At 41.2% G+C, this 26762-nt stretch overlaps 1 protein-coding gene across 6 annotated transcripts in view; it reads left to right on the top strand.

Annotated features, from left to right (window-relative positions):
• Window positions 1–26762, top strand: part of csmd2 (CUB and Sushi multiple domains 2) — a 271384-nt gene that overhangs the window by 211232 nt on the left and 33390 nt on the right. For all 6 annotated transcript variants that reach the window (XM_044335073.1, XM_044335072.1, XM_044335069.1 and 3 more), the window contains 15 exons: window positions 445–633; window positions 4090–4267; window positions 6342–6487; window positions 6585–6665; window positions 7391–7504; window positions 13774–13962; window positions 14744–14890; window positions 17238–17426; window positions 18476–18661; window positions 18998–19192; window positions 19455–19628; window positions 19782–19955; window positions 20708–20881; window positions 24410–24598; window positions 25533–25706. In XM_044335073.1, coding sequence (XP_044191008.1) covers window positions 445–633; window positions 4090–4267; window positions 6342–6487; window positions 6585–6665; window positions 7391–7504; window positions 13774–13962; window positions 14744–14890; window positions 17238–17426; window positions 18476–18661; window positions 18998–19192; window positions 19455–19628; window positions 19782–19955; window positions 20708–20881; window positions 24410–24598; window positions 25533–25706 — 2499 coding nt within the window. The remainder of the gene's footprint in view (window positions 1–444; window positions 634–4089; window positions 4268–6341; window positions 6488–6584; window positions 6666–7390; window positions 7505–13773; window positions 13963–14743; window positions 14891–17237; window positions 17427–18475; window positions 18662–18997; window positions 19193–19454; window positions 19629–19781; window positions 19956–20707; window positions 20882–24409; window positions 24599–25532; window positions 25707–26762) is intronic.

Consider the following 26762-nt stretch of genomic DNA (forward strand, 5'->3'; position numbering starts at 1 on the left):
GGAAATGGAATTCAAGATTAAAAATAAAAACAGAGGAAGCTCTACTATCCCACTGCTTTAAAGCATTCACACAGTTAGACAAATCAGTGGTGGTTGTATAAATTGATTTGTTGCTTCGGGCAGTAACAAAGAATCTGAAATAATCAAGTGGTCAGCATCTGTAGATCCCCGCAGTGATCATCAAACCAATACTGCAGGAACCAACAAACAGTAACTTCTCTGTGTTCTCTTTGAACATGAGATTTACAAAATGAAAGTATGTTGTAATTTTTAGCTTTGCTTTGTGGGTCAAGGAGAATTATTAAAATTTCTAGATAATTATCTCTCTTTTTAACAATTTTACATTTACTTTAAAATATGATATGATTTATTTAAATCATTTAAAACATGACTCAATAAGTTGATTTGAATTGACTGACGGATGTGATGTTTTCTCCTCCTCAGCTTATGAATTACAGGAGTGCCCAGATCCAGAACCTTTCCGTTACGGAGTTGTGGTGGGTGCTGGCTTCAACGTGGGCCAGTCTATATCCTTCGAATGTCTGCCTGGGTATCAGCTAATGGGACATTCCATCCTCACCTGCGAGCATGGCACCACACGCAACTGGGATCACCCTTTCCCTCGCTGCGAAGGTAGGGGATGTGAGATTTGTCTTGTCACTACCAAAAATAATGTACACATTTAACTGTTTGCCTCATGAACGCAAAACCAAAAGTAATAGCACGGTAACTTCCTGTTTAGAATATACTAAACTATTACATCATTACTGCAAAATGCGGCTATGGAGATAATGATTATCTATTATGAATAATGTAATTAAACTGAATTATCATCCCCCATTAATGAAGCAAAGTACTCTTCAATGAAAATCAATACTGCACTAAAGAGGAATGGAGACAAATAAAAGATGAATAAAACAGGGGCTAAATTGAAAATAAAAGTAATGGGCGCTCTTTCTTCGGCGTCGTCCTTGACCCACATTCTCACACTCCAGCTGTCGATTATCCAATAAGGCAGGCAAAATTACAGAGCGAGGTGATGGCCGTGACACTGGAACTTTGAATGGGTGAGCAGGAAGATAAATGGGAGTGAGAGAAAGAGCAACAGAGTGAAAAGGAGACAGTTTATTGTCTCACAGCTACATGCTTTTGTAAAGGCCTAGCCTTTTCAATATTCACATTGGAAGCTGAAACATTATTGCCAGAAACCTGCTAGAAAATGATACCTTTGTATGTGATTTCATGCGGCATTGTGTGTCAATGCATATATGCACTTTTTTGATGTGCTCAGGAGCATATACACAATATATTATACATCTGTACAATAATCATGTTGCAGTGTCATATATCCAATTACCATGTGTAGTTTCAGTGTACACTTTATTTCTATAATACTTTGATATTCCTTTGAAGCAACTAGCTGCACTGATGCAATATGTGTTGATATACACTATTTAATATACCTCAGTACATACTGTACCACTGTAAGAATATATAGTATATACTACATAATTCAACTAGTGGAAAACTGTCTTACATGATTTGACATGTTTAAGTGTTAATGTTTGCCACTATGTGTGTGTGTGTGTGTGTGTGTGTGTGTGTGTGTGTGTGTGTGTGTGTGTGCGCGCGGGCATGTATTCACTACTTTTTCTGCGTGTGTATAGTGTTTTTTTTCATAGTATGTGGAAATAAATTGATGCAGGTTTGTGTGCATATATGTGTGTTATGATGTGTATTTGCCATCCAAAAATGACCAGGAAAGAGGCAGCCTGACACTTCTGACTGTGATTGTAATTGAATTTGCTTTTATGCAGTGACCTGGTGTGAAGAAGTAATACAGAAGGAGATGAAGGGAATGGAGATATATATATTTTTTTTTTTTACTGGGGAAATATTGCTGAACACATGCACACCGCTGTCCACTTTAAACTAACAGCAAATAACAAATTTCCCCTGATTGTTTTTTTTTCCATTTTCTTTTAGAGTTTTCAGACCATCAAATACCATTTTTTAAGGACAAAATAATGTTTGACCATAAAATCTGCACATTCTAACAACATACTGTACATCAGTGCCTTTGATGTTTTTAGCACATGTCTTCTCAGCTAATAGTAGGCATTTTCTTGACCTTGGTTAGATCAGTACAAGCTGCTCTTGAGTCTCTGTGTCACTTCAATATTTGTATAGATTTCCTCTCAGGGCAGTGAGAGACACTAGTACATAGATTTTTGTTACCTTGCCTCGACTTACTTGTCTTTGCATTATAAACGCGTCACACGACTGCGTCACATTTGACACGTTATGTCTATAAATGCTTCGTATTGTATTTGTTCTTGAATTCTCTGCCAATGTTTTTGTTCGCACTCGTCTCTGCGTTTAACCTTCGCTCTGTCTCATCTATGTCTCTCCATCATTCCTTTCCCATTTCCTATATATTTATATACTGTTTATTGGCCTGTTTTTATAGCGTAACATATTTTATGTGATCGGTTTTATATGTATATGGATTGCTGGGGACGAAATACTCTTCAGTTTATTTCTGTGTAAAAGTAAAGGCTGTATGTGAGGAAGTCGTGAGGGCTTAAATTGAAATGATGTCTCGGGGTCCCACAGAAAAAAAACTGACCATTATTTCCTGCTTTTTTTTTTTTTTAAACCAATTTTATGTGACTGTAGTAGCACAGTACTCTTGAAGCCAACATTCAAACACAATTTTGTTCACCATATAATCAGTCTACACATGATGAGCTGATTCCTGGCATTTAAACATATGTTATAATTATTTGGGATAATTATAAAATGACAGAAGTATTTAAAAATCCAGGCATTTGGACATTTACATTGACTCGAGGAACTGCAAGAGATTAAGTATGAAAATTAATTATAATTATATCACAAACATTGTGCTATAACGTATGGAGAAAGGATTTGAAAATGTAAAGGGTTAAGTTTTCCCAGAAGTAATCCTATTTTTTTGTTTGTTTGTTTTGTATTCAGAAACAATTGCAACACTGTTTCAAATTTTCTGTTCCCACCCAATCCTCCAAGCAAACCCACACTCTCTCACACATAAGACTTAAGTAGCTTGCCAGTCAATGGCGTCAGCCAGAGGTGCAACTCCATAGAGTGTCCAGGGTTTAATCAATCGGTCTGATCGATAGCTCATTTAACAGGTGAGGCATCAGCAGAGGGGCCGCTCAACCACAGGGCTAAAACCGGTAGCTGTATAACATTAACACACATAAAGTGAGAGAGAAACAGGGATAATACATGCAATCTCTGCTTTGGGAATGATCGTATACCCATAGGCATCAGAGGGTGTGCCGTTAAGCCGAATGCCCTGTCTGGGTTGCTTGAGATGTCTGCACAACTGTGATTACCACTCCTTCCTGGTTTTCCTGCTCCACCAAAGTGAATATGGGGTTTCTCTGGGGGCACCAGCGGGAATGTTAGGGCTTAGTAATTGTAAACTTGGTTAGAACCTCCATGAGTTCCTGAGGAATGTTTTAAATATAGTTACAGTCTCCACGCATGCAAATTTGAGGCTGTGTGCAAGGATGTGTGAGCGTATGTCTCCATGTTCCTGTAGGATATCAGACACGTGCGGGGTTCTGAGGTTTTGTCATCGTCAGCACTGACATACACATGCTGCTGTAACCTTTCCTGCCACTCAAACACACACACAAGTTTACACACCCATGCGTATCCTCCCCTTATACAATACACATACATATACACACACCTCCAAAGCCCAGTCCACACTAACCCCTTGCCTCATCTCCTCACACTCTCTTTTCACCCCCAATGGGAAAGGGTTGAGGCCTTATCTTAGCAAAACACTCCATCCAAGTCCCCACTTGCTAACAGGCTTTACTGGCTAATCTTTAGCTCAGACAAGCGCCTGGGCACTAGACGAAGAGCGAAGGAAAGGGGGGGTCAGACACTGAGAAGGGAAGAATAAGGGGATGAAAAATCCCTTTCTTCCACTGATGGCATTGGAATTATGCATCTTTCCTGTTGGATTCCTGGCCCACTGATATATATGCTCTGCCTCTTTATTTTCCCTTCCCCCCCTCCCTCCGTCAGTGCCTTGTGGTGGAAACATCACATCAGACAATGGGACCATCTTCTCCCCGGGTTATCCAGAAGAGTATCCCAGCTCAGCTGACTGCTCCTGGCTGATCACTGTGGCTCCCGGCTTCGGCATCAAACTAAACTTCACCCTCCTTCAGGTTCATGGGCCGCACGACTTCATCACTGTCTGGTAAGAAATGACTTCCACAGGCTGCAGATAGAAATTGCTCTTGTGAAATAATGTGTATATTTTATACCTTCCTGTTCTTTTGTTGGTAAACTGAAATTATATTTCAATCTCTTTTCTAGTGATAGCTGAACCAAAATGTCAAGGCCATCTGAACAAAATGTGCTACTCTATTCTCAAATGCCATTTTAGATGTTACCTTGTTTATTTATCGCTTTGTTATTCCATTATTTTCGTTATCGCCTTCATATTAACTTTTCTTCTAATCCTGTCTTCCAATTCCTTGTCACTCACTCCCGCTTTTCAACCTGTTTTGCCATCAGCTTTTTTCTCCCGTACCCTTATGTTTCTGTTTTCATTCACAGTCCTCTTTATGTGTCTCTGTCTTTCACTTTATCTCCGTCTTGTCTCATGTCATTGTTGCTCCCCTTATTTCCACCATTCACTTCCTGTTTGCCTGCTTTCATTCCTTTTTATACATCCCCACACCCCTTTTTATTGTTTTTGTTTTATGTGCAAGCATGTGGAAAACGGTGTAAAAGATAACATAAGGATAATACTATTTTGAGTTACTTTCATTGTCATAGAAAGCTTTTAAAACAATTATTGAAATATTCTGAGCTTTTTGCAAAATCAGGAAAACCTTCAATGCCAAACAGTGTGGCAAGCTTCTGACCATGACAAATATATCTGTGGGTTTTGGCATTTTTTGAGCAATCCTAGTGATAAGATTTATGTATTTATTATTTATGTTATGTTTATTATTTATTGTTTATATGATATCTCCTAAATACCAAACACTATCATGTAATGAAGAAATGCAGTTAGCCATGGAGGACCAATCAGAGCCTTTGGTGAAATATGGATCCTCTTCTTTAAAGATGTGTGTGAGAGAAGGAAGGAGATGGCTGGTGGAAATGTGTGTGTGCTCTGTTGTTTTTGTGTGTGTGTGTGTGTGTGTGTGTGTTAATGTTTGTGCCAGGGTGTTTCAAGTGATGTGAGGTGTGTGTCTTTTTGCCTGACTGAATATCAGGGAGCAAAGCTTTCTTTCATCACCTCCATAACGCACGGCTGAGCCTTCTATATGTGCAACCAAAAACAGAATTTTGCATGCATGACGGTTGCCAGTCCCAGTTGATCCCCTCTCCCTGAGGCAGGCTCCAAAGAGATCTGACTGCCAGCCAACCTGGCAACTTGACCGCCACATGAAAAGTCCACATGGCGTGGAGTGACATCTATGTTTTGCAGATGATATAATGAAATGCAGAACCACATGCTGACTGGGCTTCTTATAGAAATTTTTTTGTTGTGAAGATTTTTAGTCCGTGGAGAGTTTATGTCACCAAGTCGGCAAGGCTAAAGTGAGCCAAAATGTCCACTTTCTGTCATATTGTTGCTCTTCTGTAAACAGCCCCCACTGTGTTGATCTTTCCCAACAAGCTCCCACAGAGCCAAGATGGGGACTATCATGTTCCCCAGTTTCCAGTTACCACCTCTGTGTATCTATCCACTGAACTACTGAGCCAAGGAAATGGGCCCTGTAATGGCGGCTTGGCCAGAGTGCTGTCAGGCAGCAGTCCCTAGCCAGCCGTTTCCAGAGCTGCTTGTAATCTCCCATGCCCAGTCTGACAGCCAAAGACAGATGGTTTTTAAGCTGAATGGTTGTGGCAGGAATCTGGGAGCTGGCTTAATCGGCCATGCCCACACCAGGGGACTGCCAAGGCTGGGCCACAGCTTCCAGAGACACTCCCATTGGATGGCAGTTAGCAGGAACAGTGCAATCCAAACCTGTCATTCCACGCTTATCTGTAATTTTTACCTTATTTCAACATAATCACCCAGAGCAGCTCAAAGTAATTGCTTTGGTTATGATGAAGTGAGAGCAGTTTGGTTGACAATAATCTGGCATGTGGCTTTCTTTGATTTCTCAAAGATATGCGTCACTGAGCCTCAAGGTGCTTTATGGTTAGAGACCAAGGAGACTACTGAGAGAAAATCCCAGTGATTAATTACCATCACTTTATCTCCAGTGTTTTGTTATATTTGAAGTTTTAGTTGACTTTTTTCTTCTCTTTAGGGATGGTCCACAGGAAACAGCAAGGAAACTGGGTGTGTTCACTGACGGAGAGCCCAACGACCCGCCCAGTAGCACATCCAATCAGGTGCTGATACGTTTCCGTAGTAACACAGAGAAGGGTGGATTGTTCCGTATCGGCTATCAAGGTATGTAAACTCTTCTTATTTGATCTTTATTTTCATTATACCTTCATTTTACATACTTATATCTAACTTCTTGTGTGTTTGGTTTCTATCAATAAAGCTTACAGGCTGCAGTTCTGCCTGCCACCTCCCATCATCCCTAATGCAGAGATCCTGATGGCAAGCAAAGAGTTTAAAATCGGTAGGTGGAAATGTTGAAGCCGCTCACAAAGATGCCTATCAACACACATACAACCACATACAATAATACTATCTAGGAATAAGTGACTTTTTTATGTTAGATAGTGGTCCCATCCTGACCCGCCAAAGTAAAGTACTTTGAAGAGTTGAGTCCACCGTCAGTTCACCTTCTGGCTTTGACAGTTTTCATTGGCCCATGTATGCTGACACTGATACTGATTAAACATCCCTTAAGGCAATGTTACTAAATGCAGACTCACCCCAAACCGCATCATCCAGGGAGTTTTGAGGCAGTGGTTTAAATTAATGATTATAGCAAAATAATCAGAAAGCCAGAGGGATTTGGGGCAGGTGCTCTCGTTCTCCACTGTAAAAGACAATGGAGATTAATCCTCCCTATCTGTTTATTTGCATACCTCCTTAACTGTTTATTATTCAAAGACACTAAGGTAGCAACACTGACATAGTGTTTCATCTATAGGGTGCCCTGAGGGGATTTATTAAGGTACTTTTTTCTACTGTGAACTTTTTCTTTCACTGAGACACACAATTAATCAGGAATACTTCTGTGTCCTACAGTATAAATATCCTGGCTAAGGACCACTGATTGGTGTATGAAGACATTTTGGCTTGTACCAGTCTTTTGGATTGTTGCTAGTATCTTTACCTGTGAGCCTGATCTACCATTCACTGTACTGTCTCCCTCCTCCATCTCTCTATGTTCAGGTGATATAGTGCGCTACAGATGTTTTCCAGGCTACCAGTTAAGTGGAAACAGCATCCAGACCTGTCAGCTGGGGACACACCTGGAGTTCGAGGGGCCTCCACCCTCATGTGACGGTGAGTGTATGCCTGAGGCTTGAAAACAACATGGAGCACCAATGTTATATTTCTCTATATTCTAACATTCAGAGTGCTAGCACTTGAATCTGATTTCGAAACCATTTTTGTAATCTCTTTCGCTAGTAGCAGAATATCTGTATCACCTCTATAGCTGAATGCTTCCCTTGGAAAGAAGACATTAATTCATCAAATAGCAGCAAACACAAGAAAGGATTTTAAAAAGTCCAAAACACACTGGCAGCATAGAGCACCAGCATGGAAAACAATAAGTGCAGTTGTTAAATGTTATTAAATTACATTTAAGTGTTCTACTTGCATAGAAGCTGTGTGAAAAGAAAAGCTACTTCCTCTCTAAAATATTCAAGACACATCCTATTGAAAAAACCTTCATTGTTTACAGAATAAGTCCCTTGAGATGCATCACCTCATTTTAAATAGGGCCCTGACAAGTCATTATGATTTTCAAATATATCACAATACAGGTAAAATAATGTCTTCATCTGCCAAAAGGGATATTACGTGAGTTTATTTTCTGCATTAGGAAGCCAATACCATTTTGCTCCAATCATAGATTCATGCACTGTTTCCAGTTTTGCTTTATTTCTGGCTCCCATGGGTACTCTTTCTGCCTGTAGTCCTGGAGCAGCAGCCACATATCAGTTTGGTAGCACTTTCCATCTCTGTGGATGATACTTGGCTCCCATGAGGCAGGGGGTGGCTTCTGTGCCGCTCTTTACATGCTGAGATGCTGCCTACATGCTGCCTCCCGGAGGACTCAATGAGTGCACTGTTCCCAACACATCACACCGTCATCATACTGTATGTTGTGTGCAACACTTTTCCTCTGGGCAAGAGACTGGGTGCACAGAGGGGTCCCTCTGTTCCTCTCTGCTCCGAAATACTATGAAAGCATATATGTCTCATTCTGTTGCTTTCTTTATTAAACTCTCTTGCTTCATTTTTTCTCTCTCTCTCTTGCCTAGTTGTCATTATGTATGTCTCTCACTTTGTTTGTGGGTTATCCGGTGGACTAGGTAGAGTAGGCGAAATTTGATGAATGCAACTAATTTGGAGGGCTAAATATGAAAAATATGCAAATGCTCTCAGCATGTGGTGAGAGAGGAGGGAGATATAAAAGAGTTAAGCGAAAGAAAGAGGGCATTGAAAGGGGAAGAGTAGCTATGTATAGGCTAATAATGAAGATGAGGAACAAAGTACCCAGGACACCCAGTGAGAGGCAGAACAGAGACTCAAAGTGTCAAAATCCAACTGAGAAAAGAAAGAATGGTAAAAACTAGCTCTTGCCTGCCCACTCTGTATTGTACCTGTAGACATTTGCAGCTGAAATCTGTTGCAAAGTACAAGTGAATACGTCCACTGTCATTGCCTTCTAGTTGAATATTTAAAAAATTAATGTGTTTTTCTTGCAGTTTGCTTTGTATTTCAGCTGCACATACATACATAGCAAGTTTGCCCTGTTAATTGTTCCCCTTGTGCTGAGAGACACATTATACTGGGGACAAACAGTTCCAGCAAACTCCTCCTTCCTGCAAAGTGCCTGCATAGACACAAGGTAACGGAGAGAAGAGCCGCAGATAACTAAAGCTGAAGGAGTGAGGTGTTGAGTAGTAGAGTAAAGAAAAGTAAGAAAACAAACATGCTAGTGTGAAGGAAGAGAAGAAGAAGAAGAGTAGATGGGGAGAGAAGAGGGTCAAAGATAAATAGATAGGTAGAGAACAGTTTAGGATCACTGTGAATAAGCAGGATTCTTGAGGGGAAAACAATCAAAACCAGGCTAGAAAAGATGGAGGAGAGACTGCTAAACGAGTAGAAGGATGGAGAGCAGGACAGGAGTTAAAAAGCGAGGCGAGCAAGAGAGACAGGGAGAGACTTAGTTGGAGGGCAGCGAAGAGACGAAGTGCACAGCTCATTGAAATGCAGGGGACATGCCGGCTGCAGCTGCACCTATCAAATCACCACTTCTAGCTCTGACAAGCACAGCCCTCCCTGCACATCTAGCCGCCCCCACCCCCCACCCCCCCACACACACACATATACACTCACACATCGCACCCCCATACATATATTATACGAGTACACATCCACACTAGTCTGACATGTGTCTGGGTTACAAAGCTGCGGATGTTATCATCGTGATGGTCTTCCAGAGAGCAGCACTGGAGCCTGTAGCACGTTCTGCAGTGTTGCTTGCCCCTCAGCGCCAGTATCCTCTCTGATCCTCTGCATTCTCTCCGTCTGCACTCCCTCCTCCTCCCTCCCTCGCTCGCCTCCCCTGACTCACCAGCATCAGACTTCTGTTCTTACATAACATATGTACTCTTTATTCCCCATTGTCTTTTTTTTTTTTTGTCCTTCTCAGGGGCTGGTTAAATCACAATGCAGTGAATTCTCACAAACTTTTACATATACTGCACTTGTAGGTCTCCATCAATGTGCTGATCTGCCCCCCCCCCCCTTCTCTTTGAAATATCTCCTAAAACTGACAGATAATTAAAGCTACCACCACGCACTCATAAACACAGACACACACACACACGCACTTTTGTCTCTCATATTTCCTGCCTTTGGAGCAACCCCTTGGTTTGTACAGTATTAGATTTGACTGATATTTGATTAAATTGGGTTGTATTGGATCCACAGTCCTTAACTGCATCTGCTGTCTGCTAAGACCACAGGGAGCTCCAGCATCTCACACACACACACACAGCAACAACATCAGTACAAAGTGTTGCTTGAATTCATTAATGAAACACAATGAGCTCTGATGATCCAAAATCCCTGTGTTTATTCCCCAGACAGATTTCTAGTTAAAACCTGCATAATCACCCATCACATTAGTTTCCCAGCAAGCTAGTTTTCTCCATCTCACTCAGTCCCCTTGCCTCTTTTTCTAGACTCCTTTTTGTTTCCTAGATTATTTTTTTTTCTTCCTGCCCCTGCCCCTTTCTTTTAGTCCCGGGAAATGGATTACAGCTGTTCCTTTTTCACATCTTTATTGTCTTCCTTGACTTGTCAGAGTTGTTAGGTCCTGATCCACTCTAATGCTTATGTAGTGGCCCATCCCCCTCAATCAGCTTGTTATCACTCCTCAGTTTATGCTAATTAAATACCAACATGAGTAAAGGCAGCTCAACAGCACTGCAACACTACAAGCTTGATATATTGTGGATTTATGCATGCGTGTATCCATAATTGCATACTGGAGTGCAGCATTGTGTGTGTGTGTGTGTGTGTGTGTGTGTATGGGGGAGTGTAAACAAATAGGAATACATTATTCGGATATGGAAAGACAATGCGCTTTGAACAGAAGCAAGAAGCATCCAAATTTTAGAAGGTAATATTCGCGCCCCCTCGCCCTCCCCCCCTGCCATGTCACCCAGTTGACATAATTTAGCACAAACATCTCACCACTTCTCAGATTCATAACTCCTTGCTACAATCAGCAGAATTCACTCTTTCTTCTGAATCCAAATACAGATGCGATTACATTTGTGACAGATATAGATAGAATCTTTGAGTTACACCCATAGCGTACAGATGCAGGTGTGTGTGTGTGTGTGAATCTGCGCTCGTCTGCACGGAAGCTGCAGCATGCCATGAACATACACAAAGAGAAGGGATGTCTCACAGATCGCTATCCCTGCCACCCGTTTATTCCATTCCTTGTCTCATTAAAGTGAAATTTCATTTTGAGCCTTATCAGCATTGATCTCACCTTGTGTGTTGAAGCCGCTTTTTTTCCGGCTGTCAGATTTGTCCCCTAATACCCTTTTGTTTACAGCCAAACAGAGTGATGCTTCATTTCAAAGTGGATTAGTTTAATAAGTAGCGGCCTATAGATAAGAGCCCCTGCCTGTCTCTTTCCATCAGCTCCAAGACAAGCTGAAGGCAGTTTTGAAGACACGTTGAGGCTTTCTGAAAGGTCACTGACAACACACATCTCATCCTCAGAGAATTGATCGTTTAATGAACTTCACTCTTAGATTTTATATGCTACTTCCAGGCACAATCAGTTTCACTATCAGTGATGGATTTAAGCCTTTTGACTCACATCCACCGAGGTGCTCGGGGTTGTAAATTATTTCACAGACTCGGTTGAATGTCTTCTTGGAATTTAGGATCAGAGTAGACATTTTCAGTTAGTTCGATGGCAAAAGTACTTTGTAGATTTCTAGTTTCCACATCATATGCAACGTGTTATTGCATATATGTGCTATTGTTCATGATGCAGAAATTGCATTCTTTGAGTTAGCACATAAGCTGTCTTTTCCCACTACTTTTGCTTATATTCAAACACAATATCTTACTCATACACAACTACTGTTTGTTGACCTGTAGTAAATAACCTTTAGTGTGTGTTCTGTTCCACTTTTGGTAACATTTAGTTGGGATTTGCGAATAATGCCAATACAAAGAATGGTAGAAAGTTGTGGGAAAAGTATTTCAATTAAAAGTATATTTTTGAAGTAATTTTAACCTTCCATTCAGTGAGTGACAGCTTACCTGACATTATCTGAGATTTCCTGAGGCAATAAATCCCATCTAGATGATAGCCAAGCAAGGTAAAACAAATCCTAAGAATTATTTGTAAATGCTGTTTAACTCGGGCTGTCTGCCATATTTTTTTTTCCCTGTGTATTTAATAATCTCTTCCCTTATGAACACACAGACAGGAGGGTGAACAAGCCAACACACACACACACACACACACACACAATTGTGCACTGACACAAACACACAAGCTTATCTGCATTCACATAAACAAGTTTATACACAAACACACATCGTCCCACAAAGGAAGCGCAGCTAGAATGTGATTCAGAGCATTCGATATTTCACCACTGTAATGAAGGACCCGCAAGTGCTGCCTCACCCTAAGGCAGAACAGGCTTGGCTATTCAAATTGTGGCTCACAACAGAGGCATTTACCCTGCCGGCAAAATTTTCTGCCACACTTGGTTGTCAAACACACATACACACACACACACACACACACACACACACACACACACACGTATGTGCAGGCAAACAGCACCTGGTCACGTGCACTTTGAAGTGGTTTTTAATCGCATTTACTGCATCTTACAGTATTTTGTTGATTTTTGCTAGGATTGTAAGTAAAGCCTCTGGCTGGTATGTAACAAGGTAAATCTATGGTTTTTCTGTGAGTTTGAAATGGTCTTTTGTTAATTTTAAAGCTCTTAATAAGCTGTTTGGTTGAGTTCCAGCAGAGGCGGCTTCTTTGATCAAACTGTTAAGTACTTTTGGGTATACCAGAATAGGCCCTTAGGATTCTTTGTGCTATAGAAAGCAGTAGTTTCAGTTCAGTTCATATGAGAGACCATTTACTTTATGTTTATTGTATCTAATTTAGCCACAATGCAATTTAGCAATCACATTTAAAGGCAAGCAAACAACAATAAATAAATTCATATCTTTCTCTGTTCTGGAGAGAGTTATTTCACAATCTACTTCTTCAGCAGTCAGCCTCATTCAGCGAGCAGCAAAAACAATAGGAATATAAAAAAAAACAACTATGTAGCAGTTGCTTCATGTCGTCATTGCAGCATTGGGGTCCTTTCATGTTGCAGCTTGTTCTTGGGGTTTCACTGTGTATGCAGACAGCTCTGGCAGATTAAGAGGTTGGCTTCCCAGCATCGCAGCAAAAACGCAACAAACAGGAGCACTGTGTAACGTCTGATAATACAGAGTGAAACCACTAGGAAATGTCAAAGGATGTCATGGAGATGTCCCACAAGAATACCAATGACGGGGTGAATGAGATGAGATGGATGTGGTCCACCCAGACATGCTTCAGTAATAGGACTTCTAGGCAGATGTGAGCATTAGCTGTCAAGTTAGCATCACATCTGTCACATACCAATAATGGGCAAAGAGGAGAGAATATGCTCATGGCCAGTTAGTAATATCATATAATATATTATCTGTTTCTTAGACTGACTTAGCATAGACAGCTTAGTTTCCTGCAACAGCATCAGGACCAGAATGACAATTAGCTTAGCAATGCTTTTAGTCACATTGAGTTGCCCTCCAACAGCAGTATGGATCTAACCAATCCAATTTGTGTTTCAAGGTAAATTAAATCCACTAAAAAAAAATGAACAACCATTAGAGGTTATCTGCAATTATGAAACAACAGAACAGAAGTACATAAACAAACTGTTAGAGAATTCAAATTATTTCGGCTAAATGTTTTTATGTCTTTCTTTTATTTGTCTTAACAGTGACTTGTCCCATGAATGAGGTACTGACAGCTTCCACAGGTGTCATCATGAGCCAGTCACCGGGAACCGGATTCCCTCATTTCGAGTCCTGCTCCTGGGTGGTCAAAGTAGAACCCGGCTACAATATCACCTTTACTATAGAACACTTCCAGACCAGCCGTCAGTTTGATGAGCTTGAGATCTTTGATGGTGAGTCACTGTATCTTTTCTGAAAGCGAAAGTACATATATAGTATACCAGTAGTTACATACTGTACGTTACTGCTCATACAGTGTCTCTACAGCCTACACAGCTACTTTCCTTGCCAAATACTAATTTTCAAAAGAACTCCCAATTAAAGGCTAAAATGAACCAGGCAGCTAAATTCACTGTCCCTAACAAAGCTCTGTGCTTCTAATAACAGAAAATCACACACAGACTCACTTTCATGGAACATCTACATCTGCCTTTTGCATTTGCATGTGATTACAGGCACAGTCAGCAACTCTGCCAGGCTGCTCTGAGAAAATGGCGGGTATATACACTAGTGTTGCTGATTAGTGCTTTTTATCTTCTGCCGAGTGGAGGGGAACAGACATTTGCTAACCTTGGGGCTGCCAAGCCAATTATGGGAAGAAATCTTTTTTTTTTCACAATTAGGAGCTTTACAAATTTTGATTTTACTGTACGTGTAAAAAAAAAAAAAAAAAAAAAAAGCGCAATTTCTCAAAAGTCATAGCTGAAGAAAATTAGAATCAAATCAAAATTCAGCATTTAAAAAAAAATTCCAGTTTACCAAGTTTACATTTAGGAAAATGTAATCCTTTATCGGATCTGTGTGTCGAGGTCGAACACAAGGCATTATTTTGAAGACCCAGCGATAGTTTCCATTTGCAGAATAGCGTCAGTGCTCTCATCCTTTATAGACAGTCATGAGACTTTCGTTGATGGATTCTTCCAATATTTTTTTTCTCCCCCTCTCTCCGTCTAGGCCCATCCAGACAGAGCCCTCTGCTGATCACCCTCAGTGGTAATTATTCCAGCCCGCTGAGCATCACCAGCTCCAGTAACAAAGTCTACCTGCACTGGTCCTTCGATCACACCACCAGCCACAAAGGCTTCCGCATACGCTACTCAGGTGAGAAAAGAGCAGAAATACTGTCACCTAGCATAGAGAAAGTCTGGCATGTTTAGGATTGATTTACCGGGAGAAATTCATGTTTGACTTTGTTACATCTAGACACTGTTGTGTTTTCGATCTTATCAGAGGTGTCAACAAGACCTACATTTGGGCATCCAACTGCAGCTAAACAGCTAGAAATATGACCCATCTCCATGACAACCTAACGGGGGCGGCAGGCATCTGCAGCACTCCTTGCTGTGCAGCACAGACCTGGGAATTAGTAAATGTTGGTTCTTGTATTGCTTATTATTCCTCTGTTTTGTCCTGCTGCCATGAAGGATCTGTTGGTAACGACACCTGCATAACTTGCTGTGAATTATGACTGTGTAAATATTTAAAAGGCTCCCTCCGTTCTGTATCAACACCACTCAGCCAGATTGACTAATCGTCTCTCTCCTCCTCTCAGTGGAGCGCTCCGTCTCCCCAACCGGATGTTCTGACGTTTCCATGCCCTTTTTTTTTCTCTTGCCTCTTTTACTCTTTTTTTTTTTTTTTTCCCTTTACCCATGATGAATTTTGCCATAGCAGGCTAAGTGACAGATGGACTAAGTGATGGTTGAGAACCCACAAGTTGCCATGGTCAATATGGAGTTGCCTTGTGTAGTACCTTGGTGGTGAGAAAGAAGCAGATGGCACAAGCAGATTCAGTGTGTTCAGCTGTGTTTTTCATCAATCCATCTTTTGTCTCCATGGGTTGGTCTTCCATCACAGACTTGCAAACATCTCCTCTAGCACCTCCCCATCTCAGTTTTCATCTCTTTCTCTCCATCCATAATGCGTTCATCTTTTACCTCAATCAACTTACAATGTACCTGACAGTCACTATCTTCTCTTACTATCTCTTTATGCAATATGTCCCTCCCTTCGTCTGTGTCATCCTCTCCCTCCTTCCCTCCCTCTTTCTCCTCCTCTCTATTATCTATTCCAATCCAGTCACCTGCCCATGTAGATCTGATTCCTCCGAGCTGCAGGGCTGATTGCGGTGAGACAAGCTGTGTGCTATAACAGGCAAAAGGGAGAAAAGGAGCGAGGAACACAGAAAGAGGGGCGAATGAGTGAGACACATATAGAAAGTGAAGAATTGAACTCAAGGATGGCTCAGGAGCCACCACTCACAGTGACTGGCAGGAGAAGGCCTTGCCAAGGACCACACAGCAGCTCTTTCGGTGTATTAAATATCACTAGCTGTAAACATTAGATTTTTGTGTGTGTTCTATTTCTTGTTAATATAGCCATTAAGGAGGACAGACAACTGCTGAGTATAGCCGGCTAAGAAATCTAAGTCTAATTTAGTGAATCTCAGTGTCAAATTCCGCATAAAACCTGTTTTATCAAGCGTCTTCTTTAGTGCCATAAAACGTCAGCTCACTCGAAAAGTCTCACATCATCTGTCTCACCGGAACAATTTGTGTGAGACTGCAACATCTCATAAATGCTGAATATGACATGGCTTTAAGTTTTTATACCGTAAGTGAGTTTAATCTGATTGTCCGCATAGTACTAAAAAATTCCACTAACTTGAAAGAGAGGGCATTTTCATCGCCACATGTGAGTGGTTTGAATCGGAATTTGCATTTTTATAGAAATGTAATGTGGTCATAGCGATTAAGTGTAATGGATGATATGCTTTTTTTTTGAGTCCATGGTCCACTTCCATCCTAATCTCTCCCCAAAATGAACACCATTTTCCATGTCACATAGCAGTGTACGGTTGGGCCACAATTTCTTAAAAGTTTCAGTTGTGCGTTCTTTTAATTTTCGTTAACAAAACCCTCTTATTCTCCAGATTGTGTGTGGTTATGTGATCTTACTGCAAGTTTTGGAAAATGCCATTGAGGCCTGAGTGTCTTCTATTCTTTGGAAACCATGGACCTGTTGCTGGCACAATTTGGGATGATAAAAGATTATTGCTGCCACCAGTTTAGCCAACAAACAAAAACAGATACTTTGCTCCAGTTATTATGCCCACTTTTATGATCTTCCTCCACATGTGCTGACAAACTCTTGTTTCACTTCACAGAACATTAGTTTTCTTAATCAATTTTACTTGTCTCTAGTCTGCAGTTTTTGCGTAATAGAGATTGGATTGTTGGGCTTGTATTAATATATATCCTCCTTTACCATGCCAGGTGTAGAAGACAGATGCATAAGAGATCTGGGGCTCTGTGCTTTTGAAGGCACATTAATCCTTCACTTCCTCAACAACAACTCGCATCATTATTGGGATTTTATGCTTGTTGCATTCCATTTTATCGGTTACGCATTTTTAGATCTTCACCTATCTCTTTTATTTTTTTCATAGCGGCCTATTGCAGCCCACCAAACAACCCTGTAAATGGCACAGTGCACAGTCTGACAGGCACTAAGCTGGGCAGCACCCTGCGTTTCAGCTGTGACCAGGGCTTCCGGCTTATTGGCCAGAGCAGTGCCACATGCACCCGGACTGCACAGGGGATCCACCAATGGAATGCACCAGTACCACTTTGCCAAGGTGAGGGCTCAACCATAGCAGCAGGTGATGATTTGGAAACTGTTCAAAAGAAAAATGAGATTTTAGCACTCAGTAGCCTAACTGGCATATTTAGCTGAAGAAGACACTTTGTAGCAAATGTATTTTGGAAGTTTAGTTATTCCCATTTAAGTTTTTAAAAAAAAAAAAAAAAAAACTACCGCTGAGTTTATTTGCGGGATTTCAGCTGACAGCGTGCCATCACCAGCGGCTCCTCAGCCTTAGGCATGCTTCAAGGAAGCTCATTTCACCATTCCTCAGAATCACTTTGAAGATAACACTGCAACAGATTAATGATAGTTTGTTTACCAAAGCTGCTCACAGTTATCTGCTTGTCACTGTGCTCATTTTTCTGGACATGATCAGTGATGGATTCAACAATTCAAATTGCCTACTTTAAACAGAGTTACAGATGATAAAAGTTTGAAAGTACTGTTATTTGAGAATAAAAAAAAATGACCAGTATAAATAAAGTCATAGTTATTTAGTAAAATGTATCTACTTCAATTTAAAAGTGCTATTTAATAAAAAATACAAAAATGTTATTTTAGATTTTACAAGGCTGTGATGCTGTTTTTGCCATCGTCATTGATTTCCAATTTCAATGAATTAGTTTGTGTATAATTGTATAATTTTATAGTATTTGATATTCCATCACAAATGCATGATATCTACTTCCAGAGTCTAGTTTCCAACCAGTCTCATTAACAGTATCAGTTCAAGCAAGAAACCCAAGAGCAGCAGGGTATCCATTCAGTATCTGGTCAAGTCTGCACCAGGTGTAATCTCCACATGAATTGCATGTGCTCTCTCTAGACTTGATTGTTTACTGTTGTGCAGATGGCAGCCCAAGCTAATGTTTACTGCACATCAATGCCGACTCTGGGAGTGTGTTTGTAGAGGAAGCCTATTGTGAGCTAGGCACTCTGCATACAAAGATGGTTATTAAAACACACTTTGCTACCTGCGGTTTAACTCATCCTATTTTTTTTTTCTCTTATCCTCTTTCCACATCCCTCTTTCCATTTCAGTGATGTCCTGTGGAATGCCAGTACCTCCTGTAAATGGCAGTATTGTGGGCCAGGACTTCTCTTTAGGAGCCAGGGCTACGTACCAGTGTAACCCCGGTTTTCGACTTGCCGGGCCTGTCACCACTTCAGTGATCTGTCAGGAATCTGGGAGGTGGAGCCCCATTGAGGCCCCTCCAAGATGCATTCGTGAGTATTTTCTACTGTCAGATTGTTGAGTCGCAACAAAACAAACTCTTAAACTTTTAACTCTTGAATTAAAAAAAAAAAAACAACCAAAAAAAACTGTTAGCTAGCTGTTAAAACAACTAGCTACTAACCTAGCATGGGTTACAAATACCCCTTGCAGGTGTGAGATTAAAACTCATTTGTCATACTTACTACTACATGTAGTACATGGTTTGCAGCCACAAGCAGCTAAAACTATAACTATTATTATCAGCCCACTCCCACTGTGACGGTAACAGCAGCAAACTCAAGTTGATATTTGAATTAATAATGTTGGTTTAATGTTTGACCTTTCAGCGGTGACCTGCCCTGACATTGGACACTCTGCTGTGGAACATGGGAGATGGAGGCTAATCTATGGAACTCAAAACCAATATGATGCTATTATGATGCTCACATGTGACCCAGGATATTACTACAGGGGTCAAAGGGTCATTCGCTGCCAGGCCAACAGCACCTGGAATTACCCAGATCCACGCCCAGTCTGTGAGAGTAAGTATGAACTACTATCCCGTATTCTAGTTTTCCTACTGTTTCTTGAGTTAACAGCCTCATTTGCAGGAACAATTGATAAACCTCTACAAGAAAAAAGTAATTTGTCAGGCATGAAAAATAATTGAATCCAAATGTATCTTATTTCCTCTGTGATAATAAGACAAAAACATAACTAAAGAGTAACAGATTTTCTAACCAAAACAAAATGAGTGAAAACCAAACATTGTATTGGATTATAATATATTTTTTGTCATTTCAGTCATCTCCTGCGGGGACCTTGGGACCCCACCAAATGGCAACAAGATTGGAACACTGACTGTGTATGGAGCCACGGCCATTTTCTCCTGTAACACAGGATATACATTAGTGGGCTCGCGGGTGCGAGAGTGTATGTCAAATGGGCTTTGGAGCGGAACACAGGTCCAGTGTCTGGGTAAGATACCCATCACCAAAAAGTGATGCTAACACTATAAAGTGTTGCACTGTGGAACTAAACCGATTTAGAAACATCAGTGAAAAGGCCTTCATGCTCTTTACAGGATTCAAAAGACTGACCTTGACTCTTTTCTTCTTCACTCTTCTGTAGCTGGCCATTGTGGCACTCCTGAGCCCATAGTGAATGGACAGATCATTGGGGAGAACTATAACTATCGAGGTAGTGTTGTATACCAGTGTAACCCAGGATTCCGTCTCATTGGGGTGTCAGTGCGAATCTGTGAACAGGATCACCGCTGGTCAGGACGTACTCCTGTCTGTGTTCGTAAGTACCCACGCTTAGATCATCCAGTTAGTAGTAAAGCTATGGCTGGTATAATTCATAGTTGAAGACTGCACTGCTCAAATGAACAAAGCAGGGCTTCAGATTTACTTTTTCCACTAGGAACACTGGTAAGCTAGAAAACTAAAAAATGCAAATTGACAACAAAGTACTTTTTTTCCAGCTTAATGATGTTGCTACTTAGTGATTTTTAATAAGTGCAGACATATATTACCTAGAGTTTCTTTGATCAGGCTAGTTCAGGGCTGATACCGACCACCAATTTAGTGTCATTAGACTTGAGCAAACTGATACTGATCACTAATTAATTCATGTTATTGAACATTTTTACAGAAAGCTCCTGCCCAAGCGTCCGCATGAAATACCCTGTAAAAGCCACCTTTGCCTCATGTCTACGTTTTGCCATGATATTTTTGAAGATGAGGTCATTACTCCAAAATAATACACTGTTTTCAATAATACAACTCATTTTGCAAGAAGATTATTTTACTAGAGGCCATTGGTGAAAATAGAGACATACACCCAGTGCAGCTGCAGTGAGGCCTGTTTGGTTCAATACATAGCATCTACATTCAATGTTGTCTTTGCTGTTGTGTTGTTGTTGTTGATGTGACATTACTTTTTGCTAATCCAGGCCTTGTTAATTCATGAGTTTGATATTAAACCTTTAGAATTAATTAACCTGCTCTGCAAATGTGTGACCATGATTTTTTTTCTCCTTTCTCCTTTCCCAGCCATCACATGTGGTCACCCTGGCAACCCTACCTTCGGTATGACCCAAGGAACCCAGTTCAACTTAAATGATGTTGTGCGCTTCGTCTGCAATACTGGATATGTTCTACAGGGGGCTGTAAAATCCGCCTGCCAGGCCAACGGGCAGTGGAGTAACGCTCTCCCAAGGTGTAAAAGTAAGTGTCAAGTAAATGCTCAAACTTATTATTCAGTGTGTTTACAGTGTGATTTTCACAGAACCAGGTAGGTGTCAGGGTGGGAAAACTATGACTAGAGATGAATGGGAGGATACTGTAGTTACAAAGAACCAGCACCGATGGAAGATATGTGCTTGATCCTGTCTGTCATTGCATCCAGTAGGCACTGAGACATAAATTATTTTAAAGAAACTAATTTCAGGCAACAAAATAGATTAATTAAGCGTGGTAATCAGTCATTTGAGGGCACCGATAGTGAACATGAGAGAACAATTTATCAAAATTTCATCTCCTGAGACCTCCATAATTTGAAAGTCTATTGTATGTGTATCCATCTGTTTGTATTCCAATATGAGAAAAATATTTAAATGCATGTATGATCACAACACCGCTACATTAGCTATTTATAGGTGTAGCAGAGCAGCTCACGTTGTTATTTATACGTATCATGCTGTGTGAATAATTTGAGAGCTAAATAAGCCACAGACGCCAGCTTTGTGCATACCTAATGCACAGAGTGAGGACATTGTCAAAAAAGTGTGCCTGTACTTGCCTGTGGGGATATGGGTCTCTTTTTGTATTTTCATCCATTTGTGTGGGTAGGTATTAAATTACCTATTGTATTGTGCAAGGTCATATCTTCTATGACCACCAATGACCCCAATCATAGAGACAGCGGAGATGAAGCGCAGAGACACCCAGAGGGAGAAAGAGTTTAAACGACGCATATTAGGGGAAATTGAAATGAAAAACCAACGAGAAGCGTGGATTATTTAATTACCATGGTCTCAACCACATGGTCCGTGGAGGTTCCAGATAATATTTACATATGATGTTATTTCCTCCTAGCCATGTTACGTCTATTACACCCTAAGGCTCACCTGTCTGTCAGGGAAACAGACGTGCTTAATAACCATGCAGACAGCCCAAAAACAATCACAGGATCCTTGAGCTTGAATAAAAGACAGCAGCCTTCGGGGACCTGCATCCTGGCTTTTGCTGAGAAAAAGAAATACCCTGTTCTGCTTTGAATGAGCAAAGCAAGGACTTTTAATTTGGCAGTGTTTTTCCCGACAAGCAGTGTATCTCGGCACCCGCATCTGTCTCTTAAGTCCCCACTAACTGAGGGCTTTCTGACAGGCGTAGAAAAGGGCTGCTTGTGAGGTCGGGGCCCCCGATTGTAACAAGACAGTGACAGAACCAGTGACGGATTGACTTATGAGTTTGTTTTAAATGAGGAGAGAAAGGATTTGGCCTTTTTTTTTTTTTTTTTTTTTTTTTTTTTTTTTTTTTAGACATTTATGAAGGGATGAGGGGGTTACAAGTCTCAGAATCCTTCTTCAGTTAAAAAAAAAAAAGGGAGAAGTACATTTGGTTGCTGCATACATAAGCAGGCGAGATTTTCTCCCAGACATATGCTTTAAATCTCTCCGCTCTAGTAGTGACATCATATTAGCATTGGCCTTGTTTCCATGCAGATGCTGACTCTGAGATGCATTTTGTTGCGTGTGGCTGTGTGTGTCGGTGGGTGAATGTGGGCGTCTGTTTTGATGGCACATTATCCTCACTGTTGATGTGGAGACATAAGTAGCTTAGAGGTCTTTTTGTCAATCAGATTTATCACCTTAATTACAGCATTCCAGACGTTTTTGGTGAGGCATGCTCTCCTGTCTGCCATGCACTTCCTTCCCGAGTGGAAAACTATAAGTGCTATGATGACATCTGCTTCATCTATCTCACCTCAGCCTTAGCTAAGCTGTACCATCAGCTTTTTCTTTTATAGGGAGAGAGAGTAGGTGATAGATAAAAAGGCAGGAAAAGAGGTGAGGGCTGGGCTGGAGTCAGTCAGACAAAGGTAATGATTTCCACGGTCCAGATTTTAGTCTGTAGGCTCCATCAATAATGCAGGGAGACCGGCCCAGCCAGTCTCCCATCCCTCTCTAATCACCACCAATTTGAGTCACAGCAACAGAGCCACACCACCACCTTCTTTGGATGACTCGTGTGTGTTTGTTTGTCTTTCAACAATAAAAGGCAAGAGACACCAGAGAGAGAAAAAAAAAAAACACACTTTGACACACCACTTACAGGGCCGTTACTTGGCAGGAGACCAAGAGGAGGAGAGGGTGGCCGGGGTCCCCACTTCTGAGTGAAACAGAGATGAATTACCCCAGCCCTTCTTCCCCTCTCACTTTTATTCTTTTTTTTTTCCTTTCATCCTTTTGGCTTCCTCTATCTCGCTGCCCAGTGGGCCACACAAAACATTTACCAGGAGGTCAGTTGTTTTAGATGACTGTTGGATCGCTTGTGAGCCTATGTTGCCCGAGCACATTTATTCAAAGCTGAATTCCAAGCTTGGAAAGTCTCACGCTGAAGCAGCTCCCCTGCTTCAAATACGCTTTGTAGTGTTAGTATGCGGTAAGTTGTAAATGATGGCACCACAGGTCAGCACTCTACTGGAAGGGATACATTATAATAGGTATTTGGGGGGTAATTTAGCTGTACTAGCCAGCTTGGGAGCATGAAAATGAGCAAACTTTTAGGCACATTAGCATACAATTGGTTCATCTTGGCTGTGGCAAAGGCACAATTGTGGGGGCGAGACTGGCAAAGCAAACTGGGGCATAATGGCTGCGTGGGCACTCTTAGACAGTGTTTTAGAAGCCATTAGAGTTTTGGCATCATAGTACACATTTAGTTGTAGTTCACATTATAGACTAAACAGCAACTGTTACTCAGTGTACTCTGACTTTGTTGAGGCAATGTAAGGTTTTCGTCTATGTCTTGTATGAGATATCAAGATGGATTTGTGTTGGTAGCAGTCGTAGCCTGACATTCTGTCATGAATTTTAATATATTCTGCACCATCAGGGCCTCTTCCTCTCTAACTCTGTACCACACCTCCCTCGCTGTCCCTCGCTCCTCACTCATCCCTCATTCTCCCCTTCCCTAACTCTCTCCATCTGGTGCTAAACTGACATGGTGCCTCTTCTCCTGTGAGCTCTCCATCCATCACCATCTCTGCACCACGGCGGCCAGCAGGAGACTGGCTCTAATGAAGCAAATGTTTATTTCCGGAGTCTGCCTCCCACTTCATTTGGATTGGGGCGGATGGATGGATGCTGGATGGGTGGAAGTAGAAGATGAGGACAGGAATGGAAAGATACTGTAGAAAGAAATCAAGAAAGGCAATGTTTGTAGACTGAATGTAGAATATTCTCTGTATGGGTGTCATATACATATATTAGAGTATACAGGAGATTATCATAATCAGATAAGTCTCCCCTCTCTTCTTTCCAGCCAAAGACTTTTTACATCTTATTGTCAAAGAAAGATGGAAAAATGTCAATACACTTCTTTTATTTTCTGTCAACATGACTCACAAATTGTCTTGTGAAGCCATCATCACCAGATTTAACAGTTGGTTAAATTGAACCTGAAATGCTAACACAATGTCCTTTTTCTTGCTGTCTTTTTCATTCTCCCCTCTGGATCCCAATTCTTCAGTTGTGAATTGCACAGAGCCAGGCCATGTAGAGAACAGCATTAAGCAGGTGCTTCCCAGCGGGCCACATCGCTACAGCTTCCAGACCACCGTGTCGTACCGCTGTAACCCCGGCTACTACCTGTTGGGCACCAGCTCCATCTCCTGTCAGGGGGACGGTACCTGGGACCGCTCCCTGCCCAAGTGCCTGTGTGAGTACTTAAGGGGTTGGTTGTAAGTGGCACTGCATGATGTTTACTTTTCTGTATACTGGAAAAGAGGACACTTGACACAATAATGTGGTTTGTACCCCCGCGTCAATTGATGCATTTAACAAAATGGAAGTGTATCTGTTCTGTAAGAAAACACTTCCTATGCGAAGTGGCCTCTCTCTCCAGTTCTCCAGAGGTCCCCCATCATTGAAAGGGTGCTGGAGACAGGCTGTCATATCCTGAAAAACTGTTTTATGGTAAATGTACCCATTCACAGAGCCAGGGCTGCGTATGAACACCAGATTTTTTTTCAGCGCACACACAGAACAGACAGCTAGTGAATCGTGAGGAGATATTTGCTGAATTTGACAAAAAGTGTTTTGAATAATCTTTCTCCAGAATCACTGACTCTACCTTTAAGTTAAACATCATTTTTGTGACAAAAGTGAGATGGGAAGACAACAAAAAATCGGGAAACCTTACTGTGTAATGACAGTTAAAGCTGCAATTTTTTTAAAAAAAATTAATTATTTCATATTTTAATTTTATGATTAACTGATTAATTGTTTACTCTATATTTTTTGTTTGTTTCTTGATCCACTAATCAATTAACTGACTAATCATTTTAGCCCCAGTTAATTTGCCTCCATTTGTAGAAAGAAATTAAGTCCTCTATTTGTTTTCCAAACAGGCTGAGTACAAATAAGTCTCTTAGTCGGTTGGATTGTTCTTTGGTATAATGTGGTCTAATATTGAGAAATGTAGTGCTAACCAACACCAAACCAGTGTAACCCAACATTATTACACTGTATAAATCATTTACGAAGAAATATATCCGATATCCGGTGTATTTATTTATTCTTCACCATTTGCTTAAAACATTTTTACTTGTTCATTAATCTCTTTCTCTCACCTTTCTGCTCTGATTGGACAGTGGTGCTGTGTGACCGCCCCAGCATGCCACCGTATGCCCAGATCTCAGGCGACCGTCGGACAGTAGGCTCAGTCATCCGCTACAGCTGCATCGGCCAGCGTACCATCATCGGCAACACGACGCGCATGTGCCAGCTGGATGGCCAGTGGAGCGGCTCACCACCACACTGCTCTGGTACGGAAAACTACACCCAGATTGACTCTGACGGTTTGGATGATGATGAAACTGAAAATAACCCTGTTTTGGGAAAACAGCATCTAACTCGATTTTTAAGATCAACTTAAAGAAAAAGATTGGAGCTAGCAACATTCCATCATATTTGGAGCTATGTGCTGTTGTAGCCCGTTTTCTCATCCTCTTCCTTCTTTCTTCCTCTAATACTTGATTAATTCAAATGTAATATCACCATCCAGTCACACCGATGCCCTCATAATGCCAGGCCAACAAATAAAAGAGTTTGGGTGGCAGCTGTTAGCAGGTAATGAGCGAAGTAGGTGGACCAAAGATGGAGCTGCCTGTCTGCTTCACAGGCCTCAAGGGCAAAGAGAGTGTCCTCCATAAAACTGCTTTAATCTACTCATATTAGACTGAGGAACAGGGACACCCACACCTCAGCTGGGTTATGGACCGCTATAAAGACATCAGCCCCCATATACTCTCTCCCCTTACAGCGATTCGCTCCAGGGCTCCTAGTATACTCACACATGTGAAAGGCCATGGGGTGTCCACACATGCTAATGCATATCCACAAATACCAACATATTCACGAAGGTGTGACAGAGATGCACACAAACAAAAAATATGACCGAGATGCACAAACTACCACACACACCCATAAGCCAACTGACAATAAAATACCATGCTGACAGTTTAATGTCACAATTCACAACATTCATATATATCCCAGGGATTGTTAGTGTTCTCTCAACGGGCAACAAACATGACCTTTTTATAAAGATTTGCCCAACTTTCTTAGCTATGCACTATTAAAGTGATGTTGACCAGCACCTTATAAAAGGAGGAGCGAGAACAGTACACAGCATTACAAAATGGTTTGTGATTGTTTTAAATGAAGGATATGGACCTATGAAGCAAGAACCGGTATATGACAATTCAATCAAATGAGAAATTGTTTTGTTATTGAACATTTTTTGCATGTTGAACACATAGATATAATAAAACTTAATACATTTGGGAAGCTAGTCATTCCTTAGGGAGGAAGGGAAATAT

This window comes from Thunnus albacares, chromosome 19 (assembly GCF_914725855.1).
Source record: "Thunnus albacares chromosome 19, fThuAlb1.1, whole genome shotgun sequence".
Lineage (NCBI taxonomy): Eukaryota > Metazoa > Chordata > Actinopteri > Scombriformes > Scombridae > Thunnus > Thunnus albacares.